General features: G+C 42.1%; 1 protein-coding gene across 1 annotated transcript; it reads right to left on the bottom strand.

Annotated features, from left to right (window-relative positions):
* Positions 1-1,882: 1,882 nt before the first annotated feature.
* Positions 1,883-4,131, bottom strand: LOC134071456 (uncharacterized). The gene is made up of 5 exons (XM_062528182.1): positions 3,837-4,131; positions 3,352-3,445; positions 3,166-3,253; positions 2,240-2,401; positions 1,883-2,119 (listed from the first exon to the last, which is right to left on the bottom strand). The coding sequence occupies exons 1-5, from the start codon at positions 3,862-3,864 to the stop codon at positions 1,883-1,885; spliced, it is 609 nt and encodes a 202-aa protein (XP_062384166.1). The 5' UTR covers positions 3,865-4,131.
* Between the last annotated feature and the right edge of the window lie 22,935 nt (positions 4,132-27,066).

Raw genomic sequence — 27,066 nt, 5'->3', positions numbered from 1 at the left:
GTTTTCCCGGTCTGTGCGCGTGTTTATGTCTCTCCCCCCCTGTCTCATGGAATGTGTTAAACAGTTTTGAGGTGTTATGATTGGTGGGAGGTGTCCGGGGCAATATTAGCTATTGATAAGAGGAGGGATTAGAATAGGGGGTTCTAGGACGTTTAATAATTAGGCTATAATATCGGAATAAAATCCACATCTATAATAATTTATCTATAAAACATATCTATAGATTATCTATAAGCCGCCCTATTGTAAAGAAAACAGCCTTGGCCTACTATAGATTTTATGAATGATTTCCTTTAATTTCATGCTTCCATATCATTATAACCTGATTTGAAATTGTGTTTATTCATGAATTAATTACAAAATATCCTTGTGTTTCTCTAGGCTGATCGTCCACCCATGTACTGCAGGGTGGATGCAACTGTGCCCATCCTGCGCATATGGCGCGATGAGGGGGCTGAGGTTTGGCAGGACTTTCGCCTGTCCAGACGTGCTATGAAGAGCCTGCAGAGACTCCTGGACAGGGGGCAAGATCATGGCTGGGGGAATGACCTAGAAGTACTCATATACACCTATTGGCTTGCCCACGGCCTGTCATACCGGGTGGTGGCAAGTGTCTTTAGTGTGCCCAAGGCTACGGTGCACAGGGTAATACATAGAGTGGCACAACAAATATGGCTAAACTTAAACAGAGTGATATCCTTCCCTGTGGACATGCAAGCAGTAGGTCAAGGGTTTGCGAATCTGGCAGGCACCCCTACTTTTCGCAATGTTGTCGGGGCAATAGATGGCAGCCACATCCGAATTAAACCACCGCAAACACACAGATTGGATTACCTAAATTACAAAAACTTTTATTCAATTAACATGCAGGCTATATGCGATTCAAAAGGAAGATTTTTAGATATTTTTGTTGGCTATCTGGGGTCTGTGCATGACACCCGGGTGATGAAGAACAGTCCCTTCTACATAACTGCCAGGTATCCACCGCCAGGTTACGTACTCCTGGGTGACGGTGGATACCCCTGCCTCCAGACCCCGATTTGTTTGTTGACCCCTTACAAAGAACCTGTGATTGGGCGGGTGCGGCAGCGGTTCAATTATCACCAGTCCAGGGCGCGCAGTATTATAGAGCGGGCCTTTGGCATAATGAAAACGAGGTGGAGGTCAACCCTTTTCCGGGCCCTGGAGGTGAAGCCTACCTTCGCTCCCCAGGTCATTGCTTCCTGTGCATTCTTGCATAATGTGTGCTTAGACAACGGGGACACACTGGATCCTGATGAGGACATCACCAGGGATGACATTGACCCTCATCCCCCTCAAGAACAAATGGGACTCAATGAAAGACCGGGAAATGACATTCGAGACACACTGGCTGCTCAAGTCCCATGACTGTGTGTGTGTGTGTGTGTGTGTGTGTGTGTGTGTGTGTGTGTGTGTGTGTGTGTGTGTGTGTGTGTGTGTGTGTGTGTGTGTGTGTGTGTGTGTGTGTGTGTGTGTGTGTGTGTGTGTGTGTGTGTGTGTGTGTGTGTGTGTGTGTGTGTGTGTGTGTGTGTGTGTGTGTGTGTGTGTGTGTGTGTGTGTGTGTGTGTGTGTGTGTAGTTTATCTGTTACCTGTTGGTTTTTATGTGTCCTTACAAGAGTTCATCCTGATATATATTGTTATTGAACCTGAACCTTAACCTGTTAAATAATTAAATATTCTTGTTTGAAAAAGTTTTGTAGGAGTGATAAATGCTACATGAAGCAGATGGTTTTAAAACATTTATTGTCAACAAACTTTACATAAAAAGATATGAACAACCTTAATAAATATCAACAATAGTAAATAATTAATAAAACATTGCAATAAATATAATAATAAATAACAGTATGAAAATTAAAACTACAACTTGTCTACCAGCCTTTCAAAGAGGACCAAAAAACGGTCTGTCTTGGCCTCACTCTCCTCATGTCGCCTCTGCTCCTGAAGGGCCTCCTCAGCCAGTTGGTCTGCAAGAGATCTGGACCTCTTTCTGGATGGTGGTGGCAGAACAGTAGGGCTGGTTGTGTCCGGGGTGGTGGGGTGTATTGGAGTGCTGGGTGCTGTCGGGGGTGCTGGGGTGGAAGGCTCCACAATCTCCTAAGGAAACAATGCAAGTCATGTGTTAGTCATTTCATTACGTGTTTAGATAAATTAAATATTTAGCTGATGAAACGTGTGCATAGCAGTTAATGATTCAGGAAACCAAATAAACCTCACCATGAGGATAGCCGTGGGATCTTGGAGAGATGACACGATGACAGGTGGGTCGATTGATGGTCGGGCACCCAGAACTTCGTGCATCAGGTCGAAGTACTGCCAAGTCGCCACGGTCACCTCTCCACCATCAGTTCCCGACCCAGTTCTGGGATTCCTCAAATCCTGAAGAGCGCACACGCACACACACACACACACCAAAACATTAAATAACAGGGTAACACTTTACTTGACGGGTTCATTCATAACACATTCATAACAGCTGTCATGAAGTATTCATGACTGATTCATGAAACATGACTCAACATTCATACCAACACTTTCATGAATGTGGAAGACTAAACGATAAAAACTTAATAATAGTAATAATAAACTACTGACCATCTGTGGTGGACTTTTGAATGGTTGAACATTCCTGTTTTATATCTATATATACAGTCATTGGTGTAGACAATTATGCATTCTTCAGAGGTTACTATCATAAAATAAACAGACAAACAAAAAACGAAATTCTCCTGGACACTGGACTTCCCCGTTGACTAAGATGTGACATGATCAGGTTGGCTAAAACAAAAAAGACAGCAATACTGCGATTGTTGGACTTTTATCTTGACAAGTTTTAGACGTTATGTTTTCCACATACATGAAAGGGTTGGTATGAATGTTGAGTCATGTTTCATGAAACAGTCATGAATGCTTCATGTGCAGTTCATGACAGCTGTTGTGAATGTGTTATGAACGAACCCGTCAAGTAAAGTGTTACCAATAAGAGCAAACACATCAGTCTGGTTGATAAATTCATTTGTAAACAGATCCACTCTCGTATGACCGCATACTGGCTTTGAGCGCAAATACCTCGCTAAGCCACCAATCGAGCTTCGTAGGATACCTCACAGGCAATTGTTTATTTTAAAATGAACATTACATACCTTGTACTTCTTCTTTAGGTTCTCCCACTTCTTAGATGCCTGTTGACCGGTCACTTTCCCCTCCAGCCCCATTTCTTCCAGAAAGATCCTGCATCACAGTATGACACAGCACAGGCATTAGTAGGCTATTTAACTCAACACACAAATACATGTTGTAAAAAGACGCAAGAACAAAGAAAGACTCACTCCCACTGTTTCTTTGCCCCCATTTTTGACTTTAAAAAATCCCTTTCCCTCGCCACCCTGAACCGGATGAGCCGCCTCGTCTCCTCTGGTGTCCCTGAGGTAAAAACAAAAGGGAAAAGTAGAATAGCTATAACGTCAACTTGACAGCGAGTCACGTAGCACAGCTAGGTATAGTTCTACCAATATGATATCAAAGCAGTGCGCCGGTGTAATCAACCAAGGAGTGGTAACAGTAAACAAATTCACAGTGCACGAATTTCACTTTAAATCTTAACGTGTCATGTCGAGGGTTATCAGGTATCTCATCTAAACAAATAGCGACAGTAGATAGCTAACCACTTACGAAACGAACACCGGCATATTAGCATCGGTCACGACTAGCTCGTAATTTAAAACAAACTCGACTAGTGACTCAGAAAAACCGTTGTCAATTAAAGAAGACCACCTAAAAATAGTATCATTACACATGACATTACAATACTTACATTTATGCGAGTCCTTGGCTTGAGCCATCCCAAATGGATTTGCTGGTCGGCGTTTACACTTCACAGTTAACTTCGCTGCCTGACAGGTGGCGCGGTGGATGTTGGGAAATTCCTCAAAACCCTCATTTTCAAGTGTGGTCCGTTGGAAGCTTCGTTTCAAGGGCTACGTAGCCCTACGGCTTAGCCCTAGCCCTTTACCCAAATGAGAAACGAGACGACCCTACCCCTCACATGAACGCGCAAAAACAAGGGGAAGGGGTAAGGGGAAGGGGTAAGGGGTGGAATTGAGATTGGCCCTAAGGCATCCTCAATACCAACCTTTGGACGGTATGCAAATTGTAATGGGTCCATGTAGGTGGTCACCTGTGGTCTCAGATGGGCCAAGACAATTCTCTCCAATACTTTCATAATGTGCGATGTTAAGGCAACTGGTCTGTAGTCGTTGAGGGTAGATGGAGAAGGTCTCTTAGGGACCGGAACAAGGCAGGATGTCTTCCACAACATAGGCACTCTCCCCTGGCTAAGGCTGATTTTGGGCTGATACCATCAGGACCTGGGGCCTTGTTCTGGTTTAGTCTCCTCAACTGCGTTTTCACCTGACTACTAGATACAGATACCCGCACCACTGTATCTATTTTGACAACCCGCCCCGCCCCGACCCGCGACCATTACATAGACATACTGGGCATTGTAAGTGCTTGGAAACATTGTCCTGTAAACTGGCAACAACATAGCCTAGGCTATGATTATGAATATGAACGATAAATCAGGTCATTAATAACAAGATTACACACATTTTAAACCTTTAGGGTGTTTTCACACCAACATCGTTTGGTGCGCACCAAACGGTCCATTCGTACCAAAACCTCTTAGTTCGGTTCGTTTTCGTTGGTGTGATTGTGAAAGCATTTATCGCACTCGGGTGCGCACCAAAACAAGCGGACCGAGACCTCCAAAAAGAGGAGGTCTCGGTCCGCTTGACTCCGCACCGAAAGTCGACCTCTGGTGAGGTCCCTCTGGTGAGGTCCCTCTGGTGAGAACGCGAACTGGGGTCCAAACCATAGACTGTAGGTCAAAATAGTGAGTCAAAATTGGCGCCGATATCTACCGGAAGATAAACATTGAGGAAAAATCAATCAGGCCAATTTTGGTTCGTTTTCTGGTGTGAAAGCGGACCTCACTGTAGTCTATATGCTACATAATAACAATTTCACTGCCTGAAGCAGACCAAATAATCGAATTAGTGGTGTGAAAGTGCCCTTAGAAATACAAAGCAAAAACCTACAAAGCAGCGTTTGTAATCTAGGCTAAACATTATACGAAAATACGTCCGAAATAAAACAAGGATTTGTATATGAGATTGAGACGGCTGAAAACGGAGAAGATATTATTTATTTTTAATTTGCTCCTGGACAGATAAAGATTGATCAGTTTGGCTAACTTACTTGTAGGCTACTTAATGTAAATGGGCATTTCAAATAGCCTATTCATGACAGTCAAACAAATTATGCATGTTTGTGCAAAGTAACGTTATGTGGAGCCATATGGATATGGAGGAGGTGGCTCATTGAATTGAAAAGGTAAGCTAAGGAATTGTTTGGGAAATAATAATGGCTAGTCATTGTTAACGTTAGCTATGCATTATCAAAGTTCGTTTCTCTGTCATTATGCTGAGGAAAACAACATTAGCACTTGCCATTGAAAGCTAGCAGCCTACGTTCCTGTTGGATCCTACAGCAAGCTGGCAACCGCGACTCATCAGAGGGGAGGGGGAGGCGATACATAGCCTACACCGCGCTACAGTATTTTGAAAGTAATTGCAGCCTACTCATTTTGGCCAAAATCCTACATAGGCTACGGTTCCTTTAATATAGGCTATAGGGAATTGCACGCAACATACATGGATTTTCAAATGTAATTTTGTTTTTAATGACCCGCGGGTTACGAGACGACCCGCGCATCACTATGATGCACGTTCACCACTTCCTGACCAGGTGGTGTCCATCGTGGGAGTTGAAGTAAGTACCATTACGACAGTAATGGTAGCCTTAGCTATATGACATTATTATTTGTTTGTCACTTTGTCTGTTTTTATAACACAGAAGGATCGATTTATTTGGTATCAATGGAATGCTCTGTTTCTCCTCTTCTCCTTATACGGGTATCCGCCGTTCATTCCGACATACCAGCACTCCGACATTGACGTCCAATTGTCGTAGTGGAGGCATGTCTCTTTATGGGAAAAAGTCCCACCACTCCGACATTTTTTTTTTTTCATGGTCGCAGTGGCGGTATTTAACTTTTTTTTCAAACAACGTGCCATTCCGACATGAGGTCATTAATAGGCTATTAATATCATAACTATATCCAATTGTGTAAAATAATAAAGATTCACATTTAAAATGTCATTGTGAAGACTTCTTGATATATGGTTATGTGTCTGTTGCGTGCGCGACTCGGGGAAGTGAAAGCAGTTCTGTACATGGCAAGTTCTCATTATTCGCGGACTAAGTGCAGCTAAATTAAGTTATTATTTTGCTGTCACTTCGTCTGTTTTATGGCCTAGAAGGTTGTATTTGGTATCTGTGGATAGCTCTCCTCTTTCATCTGACATGCAAGCCATATCTTTTTGACCACGGTTTCACGAGTAAATCAAACGAAAGCGGTAGCCGAAGCTATATGATATTCTTATTTGTTTGTCACGTCGTCTGTTTTTATAACACAAAAGGATCGATGTGTTTGGTATCGATGGAAAGCTCTGTTTCTCCTCTTTCATTTGATATGCGTGTCATGTCTGTACGATGCCTGGTCCCGGAGTAATTCAAGCGAGAGCAGTGGCTGCGTGGGTGAACGCAGAGCAATATAGACTGTAAATATGATATACTTTGATTAAAATTCATGATTATATTTTATTTTCATACTTGATCGTACAGACACGTCTAGTCTCGTTGGAAAGCCCCGGTTCTGCCCTTTCATGCAATATAGGTCTCATCTCGCTGTGACTAATAATCGCGGAGCAATGTAACAGAGAAGAATGGGTGTGTTTTTTGATGCACTTTGCGTCCGTCGGGCTCATAGGGTCCGTTAAATTGACTTGGAAAAAAATAGGATTTGTAAACTGTCGGAATGGGGGTACTAAAATGTGTCGGATTGGCAGCATGTCGAAATAGCAGCATGTCGAGATAGAGGCATGTCTGAATGGAAGCATGTCGTAGTGGTGGCATGTCTGAGTGGCAGCATGTAACCCCTTATACGTGATTTTCAGAATGTTGGTAACATTGCTAAACCAACAAATATAATGGGTGCCTAACCATTTTCTCTTACAGCTCCATAAATTCACGGCATTGGGGTATTACCCCATGCTCGTCTTAGGAAAGAAAGATAAAGCATGGTGAGTTTGTGGCAGAGGTGCTGTGTCCACGACCTGTGGTCACCGAGGAGGAGAGAGCAATGGTGGCCATCAACATCAAGGATCTATATGGCGGTCTCCTGAAAACGTAAGCTGTATGACCGTTTCTAGCCATTTCAGTGAGTTGGAATCTTCCACTACTTACATTATATAATTTCCTTTCAGAGAGTCTCATGAATGAAGCTGGACCTTCTCCCACCCCACCTTCCCCGACCTCCTCCGCCCTCTCTGCTCCCACCCTACACTACAGTAACTAAAGCCTTGGGTAAATGTAACACAACTGCTGAGTTATTAATGATATAATAAAGCATCATCCGTAGAAGATGCAATAGTATCAATAAACTACTATAATCCATGATTCTACGTCCATGAACATGACATTAACCAATGCCAGACCAACATAATGTTAAACGCCATTATGCAAGGTGAAAGAGCAGTCAACGCAGCATCAGTGTTATTTTAACCCAACTATGGTATAATTATTATCACAAGCACTGGGTTGAAATACGGATTTCAATGTTGGACTTCCTGCTTTCAATGATGATGTAAAATGATGATTTTTACATCATTGAAAGCAGGAAGTCCAACATTGAAATGTCCTATTCATGGGTTTCATTGAAATCCCTATTTCTCCCATTTCAAGGCAAACTGAAGGAATGATGCACGACCATTCAAAAAGATGACTGGTTTTCTAAAGATACAAAGTTTAAAGCAACACCATGGAGTTTTTCAACCTTCATAATATATTTCCAAGACCCTTGTGATGGTACATTGATTTACAATCGATTGAATGACATGTCTGCCATAGCCTGACGGTGTCTGTATCGCTTTTACTGGCACTATGGAACTTTGGATTTCGGGTGCGCATCCGTGCCCAAAAAGAACTACAAATTTCGACTGCTTTACGGCATAGGGTACACTTCCCCCACCACTTCCTCAAATTCTGTGCGAGCGTTGAATAGACAGTTGATGCCTTATAAACATAAGCTACGTGATCTTTTAGCATTTGAAAAAAATAAAACCCATGAAATTATATTCATATGATGATATGCTGAAATGTATGCTATGGGCTAGGCTACCTGGAATAGCTATACATTTCACACGCAACGCAGGCAGTCCGAGTTTGCCCAAGACGTGAGAACTCCTCCTGCAGAAATCGGCTTATCAACAAAAGCACGTGTATCCTAGCTCTGTCATCTAGTCTAGTGTCATCATGCTGCCAACCAAACTGCACAGGAGATGGTTATGTCATGTGTGCTAGTTATAGCTCAACGTGTAAATCTACCGCCTATAGACTACTGACTAAACAATTATCTTGAAAAACAAAGTTATCACGTTATCACGTGTAAGATTCTGTCATCATGTTATAAGAGCTCTGCCTCTCCAAACATTTTGGGCGTGCAAATATATGGACGTGATTACCATAGCATACAATATCTGGTGACACCGATTTTTTTTTATGTTATAAAGACACTAATAATGACCACCCTAGATTAGGCTACGCTATTGCTCATAAATATCGTAATTGTTTTTTTTTTAGTAATTGACCAACAATGACCAACATTATCCCAATACCGAGAACGTGCACAGACCTGAGCTGAAAGCCTAGTTTTACAAATTTATCACATAACTGGTATCGTAGTACCACATAATTTAATATTTAATGTGCAGCCTCAATATGTCTAGCCTATACTGTACGCTATGTCTAACTTGCTTCTGGTGTAACCGTGACAGATTTTACGACATAAGTAGAAGAAATGACCATTTCCCAACTGTAGGGGGACCCCGAGAGCAAAACTTACATGGTGTTGCTTTAATGCTAGTCGGTGAAGTGTCCCTTTAAGGCACACTAGGCCCCCCCCCGCCCCCCCCAATCATTAATGTTTATTAACATTAAACCAATACATCCACAAAGAATACTGAAAATCCTTTGCTCTGAAATTGCAAACAAAGTAAAACAGAAATGTCATCTATAACTTCATTCTTTGCACTTCTGTCTTACAGATGAGGGAATAGACCAAGACAACTTTGTTCTTTTAGATGCGGAGGTGTGACGACCCTCTGCTGTCTGTGTAGAGGCCTATACGTTAGACCGGCACATCCGGGAACTTGACTCGCAAGAAACGTTCCAGCCCCTTCTGGGGGGAAAACAAACAACGTCTCTCATTAACTCCAATGCAAATTAGGGTCAATAAACGTAATTCGTACCGAAATCGTAGGGGTAAACAATAACAGAAAGACAACGAATCAATAGGACCACTCAATATATTACCACTTTGCCGGTCGTTGACCGTGAAAGATACGTTCAAAAGCTCAATTCAATCAAAGTAAAAACCTTCAGTCTCCCGAGTAGCCTAGCAGTAGCAACAACCCCACTCAGTGGCCAGTGTCATACTCGTATCTCATTGAGTCTCCAGTTAAATAACTAAATTGTTTTCCTGTATTTTTGGCCTATTATTTAAATTTTAATGTAGTGTAGTTGACTCACAGGCTCGGATGTAAAGTATATTCGTTAGATAATTCCAAGATATGATCATTTCTGTCATAGCCGATAGCCTAGTGTTAGCCAAGTGTTAGCCTAGATTTCCGTTTTCGTTGGTCTGATTAATTTTTGGTGTAGCCTAATGTTAGGGGTTCTTAGCTTCTCGGCATGTCTGTCTACCGCGAACACTGATCTATAAGTAATAAGTTATTCGTTATAGATCAGTGACCGTGAACAACACCGGTCACTTTGGCTTGTTCTGAGGGAATGTTTTCCCCTCAAATGGGGCGTGGCGCAAACAACCTGCTCTGTGTGACGCGGGTCCGGTCTAACGTATGCGTTCGACTGTGGGCGGGGGGTAATTGACTTGATTGCACATGGAGTGGGCATGGTCTATACGCCTGAAGAGCAGCCTCACTTGGCTGGGAACTCTCTCTGCTCGGACATTCTGACTCTTGCACACATCGAGACTTTCATTCTCCACACACATGCAGACACTCAACATCCACTCATTTTGCACAGACATTATTACTCTTCCCCAACCTGCTTACACATCCATTCCTTTCAAACTCTACTCCGTCATTGCCGGCATTTGCCATCTTTACAACTGCAACCAGTAGCCCTATTATATCCCCTAGACATTTTCTGATTTGTAAATAAACTTAAGTGTTTAAATTGCATTTTGTGTTGGCTTCCAGTTCATGTTTGCTGCCCACACGAGCCTGGGTCGTAACATGATTGGGGGCTCGTCCGGGAGGAAAAAAATGGTAGCTATGTGTAGGCCAAACAAACGTGTAGCCACAGGGTCCCTGCCACAATAGGCGTTAAGTGGAACAATCAACGTTCGAACCGGAAAACTAAATTCTTCGTTTCCGCTTTTCACTTCCGTATACACTGCTTAACTGCATAGGTGATCCTCTGGGGTAACTGTTACATTTGATTAAATTAATTAAATTGTGCTTATTATAATAGAATTCTTGTTTGTCACGTAAAAGAATCTGTATTTTTCTAATTATAATGTCACGAATGTTAACATATCAAAAACGGCAACATCCGAGCAGCAGTTTTTGTTGTGTGCCGAGATGCTCTGTGTCGGGGAGATTTAAAGGAGAATTCCGGTGTGATATTGAATTAAAGTGCGTTGAAACATGATACCGAGTGTGAGCGTTTGTCTCAGAGCTGATCTCGACCTGCCCCCTGCTCTCCGAATTCTACCGCTAGCTTGCCAATGCTAAAACAGGTTTTCAATAGCAGTGGCTCGGGCACCGGCTTATCCATGCAAATAAATCACTGTTTTACACGATTTATGAGGCTCAAAGTAGCTCCACACTTTATTGGTAGACTTCTGAGGGCCCTGACATTTAAAACGAGACATTGAGAACTTTGAAAAAGCACTGGTGGTTTACTTCTGCTCCGGCTCATCACGTGACTAAATGACCTAGTCACGAATCAGTCACGTGACTAAATTCAATGTGCTGCACTCTTTCAAAAGAGTGCATGTATAGAGAGTGTGTTGAATGCCACGGGACACCTCTCCAAGTCCATCCTTTTGGAAGAAAGCCAGGTATGGTGGCATCAGTGGAAAAGCGAAGTGGAGGAGAGAGAAAAGACGTTAAGGGATGGTACCACTGAGAAATTCATGGTTCATTTGACGATTAGAAGGTGTGGGACCATATGAACTGAAGCTGGTCTTGACTTCTCTGATTGAGCAAAAACATCTGACCCTAGACCAGTTAAATTACAGACCGACTAGCTTTGATTATGAATTTTCCGATAAGCGGAACAAGCCATCTGTGATTAGCAAACAAGACCTAAAAAACATTGACGGAGCTTTGCACCAGTCCGCTGCCCAGAGGTGTTTGTTAAGGTTGCTGGCAGTCATGATTGGTGATCTGATCACCGCAAACAACAATGCAGGGCTCCAGAGTGCGACCAATTTGGTCGCATATGCGCCCTAAAATGTTAAGACTACACCTGAAAAAAAGGTGCACCTGACACTGCTCGGGTGAAAGCATATATTTCTTTCACACGTTTTCATTGTAAACTATGCGTACAACTTATCCAAACTCTATAGAAGTAAGCCCCCTCTCCTTGGCCCGCTTTCTCTCGCTCTCCCTCTCTCGTGCGTGCTCAATGGACACCCGCCCCTCACATGCTCAGTCAGAATCATGAAAGCAATGACGCAAGACGACAAGCTAAATTATAATAAAATCCGGTTAGCATCATAGCATACTGCACAAATTTGATTAAAACTCTTGCATTCAAGTTGACTGATCATCTCAATATTTTCCAACTCCAAGACTCAAAAGGGCTTGTCCCAAGGAGAAAAGGTATTAGCCTACCTTGAAACTTATAACACACATGGGGAAACTGAACAATCCAAGACTATAATAAGCTAGCCAACTATGCTAGCCTACTTTGTTTACAATATTTTGAGGCTTCAAGCCGACAGCTGAATTAAAGAGGCGGAGTTGTAATATGAATAGTCATGAATGTCATGAATATTAGACATTTCAGTATAGAATATACAGGCCTAAATAATTATATTATATATACACACAAAAACACACACACACAAAAATATATATGTACATTTTTATAAATAATGTGTATTCCTTATATAATGTGTTTCAATTAAAGACGTCTACGCCTTATTGTTAAAATATCATTCACATTATGAAATGAAAGGAGAGCGATAAAAAGATTACCTTTTCGCGATAAAGGCGACGCAAGGAAAAATGTGGGTGTACCTAAAAAAAAAATCCAGGCGCACCAGTGCAACCAATGCAAAAAGTTAGGGCGCTTACATAGTCAACGCGAGCAACGCAAGCAAGCAAGCAACGTTACCTACGCCAGTGACGGGCTCCCTTTCATAGTGTACACAGCGAACGCAAGCGACGCGGGCAATGGCAGAACGCAACACACCGCTCACGCAACAGGGGGTAGCACTGTATTATCCACATTCACATAATATATAGGCGATAATCATCAATACCCTGAACAATTTAACACCACTGGTATTGTTAAAAACATTGGACAATATCTCTCTCCCATTTCAGCCTCTCGAGGAGGTCACACGTAGTATATTAACTTCATACACACACGTACACACACGTTGATTATTATTGCCTACCGAAAATTTTCACTCGGTAATCCTGTGCTTCACGAACTCACTCAACCATCTAAAGGCTGGCTTACATTGCACGATTTTGGTCTGTTTTAACAGTCGGCGACTACTTTTCCAAAATCGGGCGGAAATCTTGCCAGTTGTACTAGAATCTCGGCGCGCTCCCGTCATCTAAATCGTTTAGTGTAAGGTGCCAATCTTAGCGGTTTTAAGTCCGTCGGAGTCAGTCTTTTTCTAGTTTTGCCGTTACGACAATATCAAACATGTTTGATATTATCGTAAGTCTTTTCAGTCGTGGCTCATGCAAATAGTGACGTGAACATTAAAAACCAATAGTGACCTCGGTCGGCGAACACGAAAACGGAAGGGGCAAAATAGGCGACAGCTGTAGCCTGTATGATTACTTGTTATTTCATTTCTTATAATTTATTAGTCGGCTATTCTACGTGACAGAACAACTCTATATCTGTTAGTGATGTCACACTATCAAACAATGCTGCAGAAACGCGAAAAAATTACTTTGATATGAGTAGCCTATCATGTGAGTTCCTGTTGATGATGACGTTTAGCCTAGTGCACGATGGAAATAATTTGAAGGAATCTAGCAGCAGTCTTGTAAATAGTGACCACAGTCTTTGCAAAATCCTAATCTGAGACTGGCCTGTGACTAGTCTGTGACTAAAAACTCAATGAATTGTCTTTAGATGTGAGAGGGTCTGAGACTGTAGTCTTTCAAAAATCTTTTCCAAATCTTTGCAAAGTCTGGCAATGTAAGGTAGGCTTTAACTGCCAGTATTTATCGGTAGCTGGGTACAAATATGGACATTTTCGTACTTTCACATAGTTTTTACTCTTTGCCCGCAATTGTATTCAAAGCTTCTTCTGTAAATATGACATATAGTTGAAATACTGAACAATTATTGGAGTATCGCCCCCACCGACAACGCATGGTATTGCATGTTTCGGTGCGTCGCGTATCAAAAACTGGGATGACACATTTTGCTACGCATCGACGCACAATGGCGGCCGAAGCGTAGCGATGCGTAGCAATGCGCAGGGATTAAAGTTTTCCGGCACCGTGCCGGAATTCCGGCGTGCAGCCATTGACTGCGTTCATTTTTTAAAAAATATTATTTATTTGCTAACGCTATTGAAAAACACGCAGCATTCGTTAAGCTGAATTTCCTTTCCCTGCTCTCCCTCTCTGTCACTCAGCGTCACGCGCCCTTTAATACACACACACACACACACACTCAGACACAGACACAGTCTCCCCTTCGTGCACACCGAGTCTCCTTAACGAGATCATCCCTGGAAGCGTGGTCGCACTGATGCACCTGACGCTGCGGGTGGAAGCATAAGTTCTTCCGCAAATTTTGTAGACTATGCGTGCAACTTTACCAAACAGTATAGAAGTAAACGAATTCTCCTTGGCCCACTCTCGTGCGCACGGACACCCGCCCCTCGACATGCACATTTAATCCAAACAAAACATTCACAATCGTGAACGCAATGACGCACAGAAGACGACTAGCTGAATTATTGTTAAATACGGTTAGCATCATTAGTAGGCTATGCTGCACACATCTGATTAAAACTCTGCATTCAAGTTGACTGACCATCTCAATACCAATGTTTTTCAACTCCAAGATTTAAAGGGCCTGTCCCAAGGAGGAAAAGTATGAGCTTACCTTGAAACTTAAACACACGTGGGGACACTGAACAGTCCAACCAGCTAGAGTGTGATAAACTAGCCAACTATGCTACTTTGTTTACAATATTTTGAGGCTTCAATCAAACAGCTGAATTTAAGAGGTGAAGTTGTAATGTGAATAGCAGGCTATAAGCTGCATAAAGTTTGCTGTTATGAATCTCAGAAATGTCAGTATATAGAATGTATAAATAATTGTGTGTGTGTGTGTGTGTGTGTGTGTGTGCGCGTGTGTGTGTGTGCTTTAGGCTACATCTTGTTAAAAAATCATTAAATAAATAAATTCACATTATATGAAAGCAAAGCGATAAAAAGTCAGACATGAGGCGACCACCACACATTGCCTTCTAATCTGTGGGAAACACTGTTATTACTCTTTAGAAAGAGAATAATTGTCTTTTTTTTAATACCTTAACTTAAATGGTTTGCAACTAAATCTTATTCTTCAAATGCCTGCCTTCCAATTTCACATATCCTTGACACCTTATGATTGTAGGTCAATTTGTAACCTGTCAAAGACAAAGATTAGCAGCAAAACTTGATATAAAAAGAAATCCTAAATGCTACATAACAAGTAGCATATTGTAGTGTGTTGGACTACTATTGCCTATTGGCCTTTCTTGGTGTCCAACATCACAAACAAGGCCTGTGTCGTGTGCAAACACTCCAAAAAATAAACCGGTTTCCAATCGATCGACCAAGTGTCGTATAGAGTCGCATGCACGAGTCTAAAAAAGTTCAGGCTCAGGATTTTTTTTTGCTTTAATCCCTGAATGCGTTGAGTATGTAAGCCCCCTTAGTCTGGAGCCATGCAAGGAGTGGCAACTTCTGCTCTTGTTGCTCTCATGCATGGAATTTGTGTTTTCCCCTTACCTTACTCATTCTGCCACAGCATACCTAGGGGAAATTTTAGAGGAACATCACACATTGTTCCTTGAAGTGTACCCACATTTACATCTAAGGCCAAAACATCACTTCATGCTACATTATCCAAGGGCCATAGAGAAACTGGGACCTTTGATACAGTTTTGGACGATGCATTTTGAGGCAAAACATGGATTCTTTAAAAGGGTCAGTTATGTAACATGCAACTTTCGCAACATTTGTAAGACAATGGCATTTCGTCACCAGATGCCGCAGTGCTTCAATTTCCTCTCTGGCTCGGTTTTGCAAAACAATATCAAGGTTGGTCCTGGGAATAGCACAGTCCTGGCAAACTTAAAGGGTATCAGACAAATTCAGAGTGATATAGGCTTTCCCATTTTCACTGAAGCTTTTGTCCCAGCTTGTCAACTTTAATGGGTTGAGTACAGACCAGTGAAACGTTTCCTCATATAGCATCCACCAAAAGGCTCAAGGACAATTTAAAACGTTAGAACTAGGGTTGGGCATCGAAAACCGGTTCCGTCTTGGAACCGGGTTTAACTTATCAATTTCATCGACATCAGTGTTTCCCACACATAGACAAATTTGTGGCGGTGCGCCACAGATTCAGCACCGGCCGCCACATATTGCGTTTCGTTATTCGTTTATTTATTTATTTATTCTTTATTTATTTTGAAACGCTATTGAAAAACACGCAGCATTCGTAAAGCTGAATTTCCTTTCCCTGCGCTCCCTCTCTGTCACTCGCGCGTCTGTCTCTCATACACACAAACACGCACAGCCCCTACCCTCCGTGCACACCGCGGCTGTGTCTCCATGAAAACCAACGAGATCATCGGTGGTCGCACTGATGCACCTGACGCTGCTCGGGTTGAAGCATAAAGTTCTCCCGCAACTTTTGCAGTCTATGCGTGCAACTTACCAAACAGTAGAAGTAAACTCATTCTCCTTGGCCCGCTCTCGTGCGCACTCAATGGACAACCGCCCTCCACATGCACATTTAATCAAAGTAAAACATTCACAATCGTGGACGCATTGACGCACAGAAGACGACTAGCTAAATTACTGTTATATTCGGTTAGCATCATTAGTAGGCTATGCTGCAGACATTTGATTAAAACTCTTGCATTCAAGTTGACTGACCAACAATGTTTTTCAACTCCAAGACTTAAAAGGCCTGTCCCAAGGAGAAAAAGTATTAGCTTACCTTGAAACTTAAACACATGGGAAACTGAATAGTCCAACCAATAGAGTATGATAAGCTTAGCCTGCTATGTTTACAATATTTTGAGGCTTCAACCAGACAGCTGAATTTAAGAAGTGGAGTTGTAATATGAATAGTAGGCTATAATCTGCATAAAGTTTGCTGTTATGAATATCAGAAATGTCAGTATAGGCCTATATAATGTAAATAATTACATAATGTGTGTGTGTTTGAAATAAAGACAAGCTTCACATCTAGCGATAAAATGCAAAAAAATGCAATGAAAAATGTGGGTGCACCCCCCCCCCCCCCCCTGACGTGGGGCGACCACCACACATTGCCTTCTAATCTGTGGGAAACACTGGACATCGTACGCCTTTTTTGTTATCGATTCCCCTAACGATTCCCTCAGCCTGCATGACATCGGACTTTTTCCGGTTTTCCTGAAATGTTGTGTTACTTTGCCAAACTGTAGGCTATAGAAGTAACCCCCTTGGCCCGCTCTCTCTCCCTCTCCCTCTCTCGTGCGCGCTCAATGGACACCCGCCCCTCGACATCATAGACCTAAAAGAAATGGACAAACGGACTCCGTTGTTCTCAATGGAAGGGGGCTGAAACAAAATTCCGCTTACTTTCTGTCGTACTGCGCAGACTCGTACTCACTTCGTGACGTTAGCCATCCTGCACATTGCTGTAACTCGTCTGATAGATCGAAAACCTCTGAAATTGTTAACGTTCGTTTTTAATATTATTATTATGTTTACTTGCCTCTAGGTAATGCTTTACCCTATCAAACCGTAGGCTACCGTAGGCTATACTTATTTTCACTGATCTTGCGAATGACTTTCCGTCATGGTTTTCGTGCAGGCTCACTCAGCTTCTTATCCAAACATTACGGGGAATCTCCCCTCGAACGTTAGCTTCCCTACAACCGACATGCTAAAATACTTCTTTACGGGAAACCAACGTAATATACGGGGAAGCCGTGAATTAATTTTGCCTTCGATACTGTATATAGAATACACAGAAGCTCTAAGGGAGACAAAGGGCACATGTTACATGAAATTATGGGATCGCAAAAAAATCTGAAATCTATGGCCGTCCAAGGGAGTTAGCAGAGCGTTGATCACCATTTCATGTTTCTACTTCCGGGAATATCCCTGCCCCCTTGCTCGACATGCACATTCACAATCGTGAAAGCAATGACGCATAGAAGACAACTAGCGACATTATAATTAATTTCGGTTAGCATCATAGCGTAGGGTACTGCACAAATTTGATTCAAACTCTTGCATTCAAGTTGACTGATCATCTCAATGTTTTCCAACTCTAAGACTCAAAAAGGCCTGTCCCAAGGAGAAAAAGTATTAGCCTACCTTGCAACTTAAACATATGTGGGGAAACTGAACATTCCAACCAGTAGACTATAATAAGCTAGCCAACTATGCTACTTTGTTTACAATTTGAGGCTTCAAGCCGACAGCTGAATTAAAGGGATATTCCGCCATTTTTGGAAATACGCTCATTTTCCACCTCCCCTCGAGCAAAACAATAGATATTTACCTTGTTCCCGTTCATCCAGCCATTCTGTGAGTCTGGCGATACAACTTTTAGCTTCAGCCTAGCATAGATCATTGAATCGGATTAGACCATTAGCTTCTTGCCTGCTAGCTTCATGTTTAAAAGTGACTAAGATTTCTGGTAATTTTCCCATTTAAAACGTGTCTCCTCTCAAGTTAGAAAGTGCAATAAGACCAACTGAAAATGAAACCTGGCGTTTTTCTAGGCTATTTTGACATGGAACTACACTCTAATCTGGCATAATAATCAAGGCAACTTGCAAACGTACCACAGGCACAGTGATATCGTACACAGCATCTGAAAATAGTCCCCATAGACAACAAGCAGTAGTAGTGCCAGTAGTTTGCAAGTTGCCTTGATTATTACGCCAGATGAGAGTGTTGTTCCGTATTCGTCGCAGTTCAGCAAGCAGCTAATGGTAAGTGAAAGAACATGCGTGTAGTATAGTGAATTGTCATTGCCTTAATCATCAGAGACGTTCGCTCTCCCAGGTCACAGATAGCCTGTCGTCGCAGACGGCGAGTGTATAGCGGAGCCATGTCTGGATGTCACGAAAAATTGACATATTTTTTTCCCCTTTTCACTTTGTTCCCTACAGGGTAGGAGAACGTTCTGCTAACGTTTCTTTTTTTTTGTTGTAAAAACGTTAGGGGAATGTTATTTGTTTTGACGACCTCGTTATTAGTAGGTTGCTGAAAAACGAACCATAGGGGAACCAAAAGCTAACGTTACTTAAAGTTAGCAGAACGTTATTTGCTTGCTGGGCAGCCACAGTGGCCTTTATGCCCCTGACTTAGGTTTGCCTACCATTCAGTATAATACGGAATCGTCCCGTATTTGACACATAAAAGTCTTGTTCCGTACTGAATCATATGGAACGTTCTTTGCTCTTTGAGTGAAATTAGGTCCGGTCCTTCACCTGATAATTTGCTAAATTGATCACGCAATTGCGGACCGACAGAAAAAGAAAGCAAACGTTTCTGCAATCAGGAGGAAATGATAGCTATTGATATTCGATGTGATTAAACAGAGCCATACAATTAGTGGAGGTATGAGCTTTCAATGCATGCGTGTTTGCGTGACAAAAACTGAAACTACACGATAACGTTAGTGGCAAAGCTTGCCGCTCCCTCTGTGGGGGAAAGAATTCTAACATCACACAGTGAAAGTCAATGGGCGAACTCGGTAACAGTTACACTTAATATATTCGTTTTACTTTCAAATGCAGTTCTGCTGTTTCCGAACACATTGATTTGAAGGAATTGTGAATTGTATTCACTCTCAGTTTCCCAAGTTTGATGACAAACTTCGCTGGAAGCTATAATATTCAACGTACCTTCATTGTTATAGCTAACTTTAATATAGTCAGTTTAACATAACCAACATACACATTACGTATTAAAACTATTCCCACGGATATTGTAGGAAATGTACATTAATGTGAGAATAGTACATTTAGATGCAACTTATGTGTATGTGGTGTTATGCCATGAGACTTAACTTGCTAAACCGAGCTATACTCAATCCGGCCATTGACAACAGTTCTACAATGGGTATACTCGAGACAGTTCTGGGGTGCGTTTCCCGAAAGCATCGTAAGCAGGGTATAAAACTAGATGTACCGCAAAGCGATACACAATATGACCGCCGCTCAGTCCTGCACATTCTCTCCGCAAATATCAATCACGCTTGTGTTTCCATCGCCTACTCCATCCCTACTGCAACTTTTATGTATGTAAATGAGTGTGTGCATGTGTGCGCTTGCTTTTGTGTATGAGTGCTTCTCTGTCTAGTGTGAGTGTGTGTCTGCTTGTGTGTGTGTTTAATGTGTCTCTGAGTATATGTTCACTGTGTTCTCTGCCGTCACTGTCACTCCAATATCAGATAACACACACACACACACACACACACATGCGCGCGTGTGCACACACACACACACAAACACACATACACAGGCACACACTCACACACACACACTCGCACACACACACACACACACACACACACAAACACACACACACAGGCACACCCAGAGAGAGAGAGAGAGAAAGAGAGAACACACACAGAATACACACAGATAACACAGACACAGAGAGAGAGAGAGAGAGAGAGAGAAAGAAAGAGAGAACACACACAGAACATGCACATACACACATATACACACATGCAAACACACAGATGGGCACACAGAAACGCACCCACACACTATAGTACATCACACACACACTCACTTCTCAGCTCCGGTGGTCTCACAAAATGTACTCAAAGATGTGTGTGTGCATGTGTGTGTAGGTGTGTGTGTGTGTGTGTGTGTAAGGGTGTATGTGTGCATGCTTGTGGGCGTGTTTGTGCATGTGTTTGTATAATGTTTTATGTACATGTGTGTATGTAGTGGTGCGTGTGTGTGTAGGTATGCGTGTGTGTGTGTGTGTGTTCCTGCATGTTTGTTGCACCCAGAGCAACCATTCTCTTTTAAAACATATTTGGAAACTAGTTGATTAAAGGTTTCTAATGGTGTCACTTATATGTTTCTAGGACAAAAACTAGCAGAGATTGAGATGTTTGGAACAGTTTTTGAAATCCCCAGGGGGGGATTTAGACTCCAGATAATACCACCATCTACTGGCCGATGGGTATACAGTCCTGAATGTACACATAAATCCATTTATTTTATAGCCCCCCATGGATGAAATTCCACAAAACTTGGCATACTCCCAGAGGGTGTCAGGTTAATCATACACATGAAATTTGGTGCAGTTCATAACATCTCATCTGAAGATAGGGGCAATTAAAGCAATATTACATTGCATTTTCAATTTTTACGATGGGGGGGCAAATCACAAATGACTGGTTATAAGCTAAGTTGATGCAAGCTCTAGAGAACAACATACCATAAACATTTTGTCATCCTCGGTGCCACGGTTCAGGTAGTTATGTAGGAAAAACTGTCATTTTTGGGCTTCGGGCGGGGGTGGAGTGACCCCCGGGGACGAAACGAAAATTTTCCATAGAACTCTACTGGGGCTACATGCCCACCAAGTTTCATGCGCTCCGGTGTTACGGTGTCCCGGGAATCGTTGACGAAAAATGACGGGAAAAAAGAAAAAAAAAAAAAAAAAAAAAAAAACTTTGACAACAACTATATGACCGCTTCGCTAGCTATGCTAGCGGCGGTCATAATTAACTTTTTGACCTACCTGCCAATGGCAGGCAAGGTGTGAATACTTACAGGCCAATATATATTTTTACTGGCCACAAATATTTTATAATAGTAAAATGGTATGACATTCTGTTAATTGTCCATCAATTAATTAATTAATTGTAATTAGGGAACTATATTAATGACTGTTTTCTAGGTTTTAGGTTTTTTTATTTAGCACTTGTTAAAAGTCAGAGAGTGCAAAAGAAGAAAACAAAGACAAATTCAGTGCAGGAAGAGGCAGTAAGCCCAGGCTGGCTTATATGAAGCCTCCACCTAAAAAATAACAAAACAAAAGTAAATATATAAAACATTTTGTCAATAAAAAATAAAAAATAAAATAAAAACATAAGCACTAGGATAAGCTGCTATAATAGACAACATACTACAAACACACTATAGACCAGCAATTAAATTAGCCTTTAGGCATCTTTTAAAATGATTTGTGGTTAAACAAATCAAAGCCAGATGTGATCTTTTTCCCCCCATATTTTAGCACCCCTATAATGTATGGAAAATTGAGCTTGACATGTTCTAAGTTGAGGAGGGTGGAAATCATAGCTTGCCTTGTTACATATGAATGAACCTGTGAATTAATTTTAAAATAGCACTTAAAGTGTTCAGGAATCTTACCATTTGATTTACATATTTCATAAATAAAGACACAGATTTGAAGTTCATTAATATCATAAACAGTAAGGATTTTCTGAGGCTGTTAAAAGAAACGTAATTTATCTTCGATCTCATCATACTTTATACAACAATTGCATTCGATGGAACTATTAATTTGTTTCTGATTGGCCGAGAGACTGTTCCATGAGTTGAAATATCAAAAATATAAAAGCAGAGCGGGTTAATGCGGAGCGTATAATAATGAAGGATCTTTGATAGAACTAACGCAACCATCCATTTAGAACTAACGGCCGTTTGTCTTGCACGTAATAGAAATTTATGGCGGAAAGAAGTAGTTCTACAAACAAAACAGTTTTAGCGATTTAAACGTTAACATTATACTGGAGACCAGTGCTACCTAGCCATTCCATTGAATCCTATGGGGCGTAAGCGCCACTTTTGACATCAACTAACGTTACAGCTGATGCGTTTCAAGCCTTTGTACGAACCTTTTCTATTTTCAGAGTTAATACAACATTGTGAGATTTGCATTATAACCTCGTAACTGTGTTATCGGCTGAGAAATAAAAGTTTTTCTGAAATCAATGCTAACCCAGGCAGCAAAAATTGTGCGGGCCGAACGCGGCCCGATTAAAACGAAAACACTCGGCCAATCCTCGGCATGAATCTAGGACCGATTGCTCTACGAGCGCTCGGCTGTAACGCAGCCCGATTAAGGCGAAAACACTCGGCCAATCCTCGGCATGAATCTAGGTCCGATTGCTCTCCGAGCGCTCGGGTGTAATGAGGCCCTATTGCGGAACCCCGATGTAAAGCCCCCCGTCCAGTTCATTGTCTGGGTTTTATTGATTTCCATTCGTGTCAAGTTAATACTAGAATTGCTAAGCAGTTCTACAAGATATGCATAATCTGCATATAAATCATAGACAGTTTTCAAGTTTGAAGCATTTTTATTGGACTATATCACAGCATTCATGTAAAACCAACAGTTCAAATACTTTGAAACATTTAACTAGTCCACTGCATTTGAGTTTGAAACTTATCTACGATGTCTACCGGTTTGCTCTGGCTTCACCATCTCTGTCGGAGGTCAGCTATATCCACCTGGTGCTGAAGAGCTTTTCTGTGGAGTCTTTAGTCAGGGAATTCCGGCGGACTGCATCTGAGAAAAAAAAGACGGCAGCATGTTAGCTAGTTGATTCAGTGTAGCACGTCTCTGTAACCGTAATATGCTAGCCTACTGGACCAGTACAAAAGTATGAGAAAGAGACACCAGTTTTCAGAATAAAAATGAAATAAGTCAGTAGTAGGATTTTGTTCCAATTTATCTTCTTCCACAAGTCGAAGACTGAGCTCGTAAATAACCCATATATTGCATCCAAGCTGCAAAGAAATATTCGCTAACACCCCAGCTAGTTTTAGCCCCTTAGCCAATGTTTATACCTTTGAGCTAAACAGCTATCGTTACACCTTATTGATCCCCACCTTTATAGCCTATACTTTAATCCGTCATGATTAAGAATTTTCGGTTGTTGTCTGATTGTTAATTGAATTACATTTCTGAATTCTTTCTTTTCGTTTCATCTGGAGGGGACGAAGGAACTTCGCGGACAAAGTGGGTCAACATTTCATTAGTAATAACACGAATGTAGTAGTTTATGTAAAATGTTAAGGGAACTCAATTGTTGATGCTTTATAGGGAATGTTAAACAAGACTTACCTCAAGTTCACCGTATTTCGCAGAATCAGCAGAAGTCAGGCGTTCTCTCTCATCCAAAGTTATGCACACTTCAGTGATGACTTGAGCTGACTGTGTGCTTGACGATTGCTGCAGTAGCCGTTGAAATCGGCTTCATACTGGTAAAAAGGGTCTGAGCCGAGCGCCCAGTTAACAGCTGTCGAGCAGCGGCCTGCAGGTGGCAAAATGACCTGGCCCAATTGTGGTTGCCACTACTCAGCCGAGGACGCGTCTCAGCCGACAGCGCCGCAGGTTTTACGGAAGCGGCCCGCTCCTAATTTCTAGCAGGGCGCCGATGCCGCAACTCAGCCGACAGCGCCGGAGGTTTTACGGAAGCGGCCCGCGTGTAATTGCTAGCTGGGAAAGTGATAATGCGCATGCGTCGAGACAGTAAAGCGTCGCCATATCAGACTACGTCCCTACGTCACATGTACGACACCTGAGCTTGCGCAGGAGACCTATGACGGAAATAGAAGATAAAAAAAAACCTTGAAATTTGCTTCCTCGGTCTCTGCTGACGTCTACGTGATAGCTCTGTCCATATCTTTTACTGTCTATGGTATGGATGCCAGTGAAGCATAGACCTAAAAGAAATGGACAAACAGACTCCGTTGTTCTCAATGGGAGGGGGCTGAAACAAAAATCTGTTTACTTTCCATCGTACTGCGCAGACTTGTACTCATTTTGTGACGTTAGCCATCCTGTACATTGCTGTAACCCGTCTGATATATGGGATTTTCCGAACAACTGTCAATCCATTATTAACGTTCGTTTTTAATATTATTATTATGTTTACTTGCCTCTAGGTAATGCTTTACCCTATCAAACAGTATAGGCTACCGTAGGCTACACGCTTTTTCACCTATCTTGCGAATGACTTTCAGTCATGGTTTTCGTGCAGGCTGGACTGAGCTTCTTATCCAAACATTACAGGGAATCTCCTGTCAAACGTTAGCTTCCCTCCAACCGACATGCTAACTATACTTCTTTACGGGTTATATACGGGGAAGACGTGAATTAGTTTTGCCTTCAATACCCTATATAAAATACACAGAAGCTATAAGGGCGACACAGGGAAGATGTTACATTTAGTTATGGGATGGCAAAAAAAATGCAATCTATGGGGTTACATGTCGGCAGTCCGACATCCTGCCAGTCCGACATCCCTTTCGTCCGACATGCCGCTATTCAGACATGGTGTTATTCCGACAGCTGCCAATCCGACACATTTTAGTACCCCCACTCCGACAGTTTACAAATCCTATTTTTTTCCACGTCAATCTAACGGACCTATATGAGCCCGACGGACGCAAAGTGCGTCAAAAAACACACCCATTCTTCTCTGTTACATTGCTCCACGATTATTAGTCACAGCGAGATGAGACCTATATTGCATGAAAGAGCTCAGAACCGGGGCTTTCCAACGAGACTAGACACGTGTCTGTACGATCAAGTATGAAAATAAAAAATGAATTTAAAGTATATCATATTTACAGTCTATATTGCTCTGCGTTCACCCATGCAGCCACTGCTCTCGCTTGAATTACTCCGGGACCAGGCATCGCACAGACATAACACGCATATCAAATGAAAGAGGAGAAACAGAGCTTTCCATTGATACCAAACACATCGATCCTTTTGTGTTATAGAAACAGACGAAGTGACAAACAAATAAGAATCATATAGCTTCGGCTACCGCTACTTTCGTTTGATTTACGCGTGGTTAAAAAGATACGGCTTGCATGTCAGATAAAATAGGAGAGCTAAAGCTATCCACAGATACCAAATACAACCTTCTTGGCCATAAAACAGACGAAGTGACAGCAAAATAATAACTTAATGTAGCTCCACTTAGTCCGCGAATAATGAGACAGAGAAGAAAACTTGCCATGTCTATAGAACTGCTTTCACTTCCCCGAGTCGTGCACGCAACAGACACATAACCATATCAAGAAGTCTTCACAATTACATTTTAAATGTGAATCTTTATTATTTTACACAATTGGATATAGTTATGACATTAATAGCCTATTAATGACCTCATGTCGGAATGGCACGTTGTTTGAAAAAAAAGTTAAATACCGCCACTGCGACCATGGAAAAAAAAAATGTCGGAGTGGTGGGACTTTCTCCCATAAAGAGACATGCCTCCACTACGACAATTGGACGTCAATGTCGGAGTGCTGGTATGTCGGAATGAATGGCGGTAGCCAATCTATGGCCGTCCATGGGAGTTAGCAGAGTGTTGATCACCAGCTCAATTTGTGTCTCTACTTCCGGGAATATGCCTGCCTGTTGAATTCTGGTGTGTTCATATAACATTACTTATAGAATGGGATAAGCTCTAAGCTCTGATATTAGGTGGACAAGTAGGCCAGTTTACGTCAGAGAAGGCCTTGTAGCTTGGAACTTCCAGATAACATGCGGCTGAGGGCCGGAGCCATTGTGTCTGGGTTGGCCATCTGGTCTGAACTGGTTTCCTAACTTGTTGCCTATACGTGGAGTTGTTTACTGTTAGAATGTATAACTAAATTTGTACTAGGGATGTGACTCGGAGATGGATCGAGAAGCCAAGCGTGCACCATCTTACGTGGAGATACTGTGTGCCACGCTTTTGATAGCAACCACATGGACTTAGACTCTGTTCGGTTTTACTGAGCGAGACTTAGCCGGTGTTCTGTTATTCACTGATTGTAAACTGCTCACAAAATTAAGGAAACTTGACTTTGGTCCATTATATCTCCCCTTTAGTAATACCAACCAGTAAAGTGTTTCATATCATTTTTATCGTTGATTTGTCACCTTTACAATGAGGTATAGTTTGTAAGCATATGGCAATCATGGAATGAGCAATACAGCCAAATGTCTGAGTAGTGGCAACCAAAAATGTGCCAAAATGGCCAGTAATAGGCTGCCAGACATCTCGTTTTGGGCTTCAAGTGCTACCAGGTGAGTTTAAATACCGGGATGAGATTCTGGAGCCAGTGGCAATACCATGTCTCCAGAATATGGGACCAAATGCCATCCTCCAGGATGACAACGCTCGCCCCCATAGAGCTGGGATCATCAGAGATACCTCCAGGATTTGGGAGTGGAGAGGATGGAATGGCCTGCCGTGACGTGAGTCCAGACCTCAACCCAATTGAACACTTGTGGGATCAGCTTAGGCGTGCTGTACGTGCCAGTCACCAACAGAACCAGCTTGGCTGACTTATCAAGGAATGGAATGCCATCCCACAGCAGAATGTAGCCAGGTTGGTG

This window comes from Sardina pilchardus, chromosome 2 (genome assembly GCF_963854185.1).
Source record: "Sardina pilchardus chromosome 2, fSarPil1.1, whole genome shotgun sequence".
Classification (NCBI taxonomy): domain Eukaryota; kingdom Metazoa; phylum Chordata; class Actinopteri; order Clupeiformes; family Clupeidae; genus Sardina; species Sardina pilchardus.
This window is presented reverse-complemented; position numbering and strand designations above follow the sequence as displayed.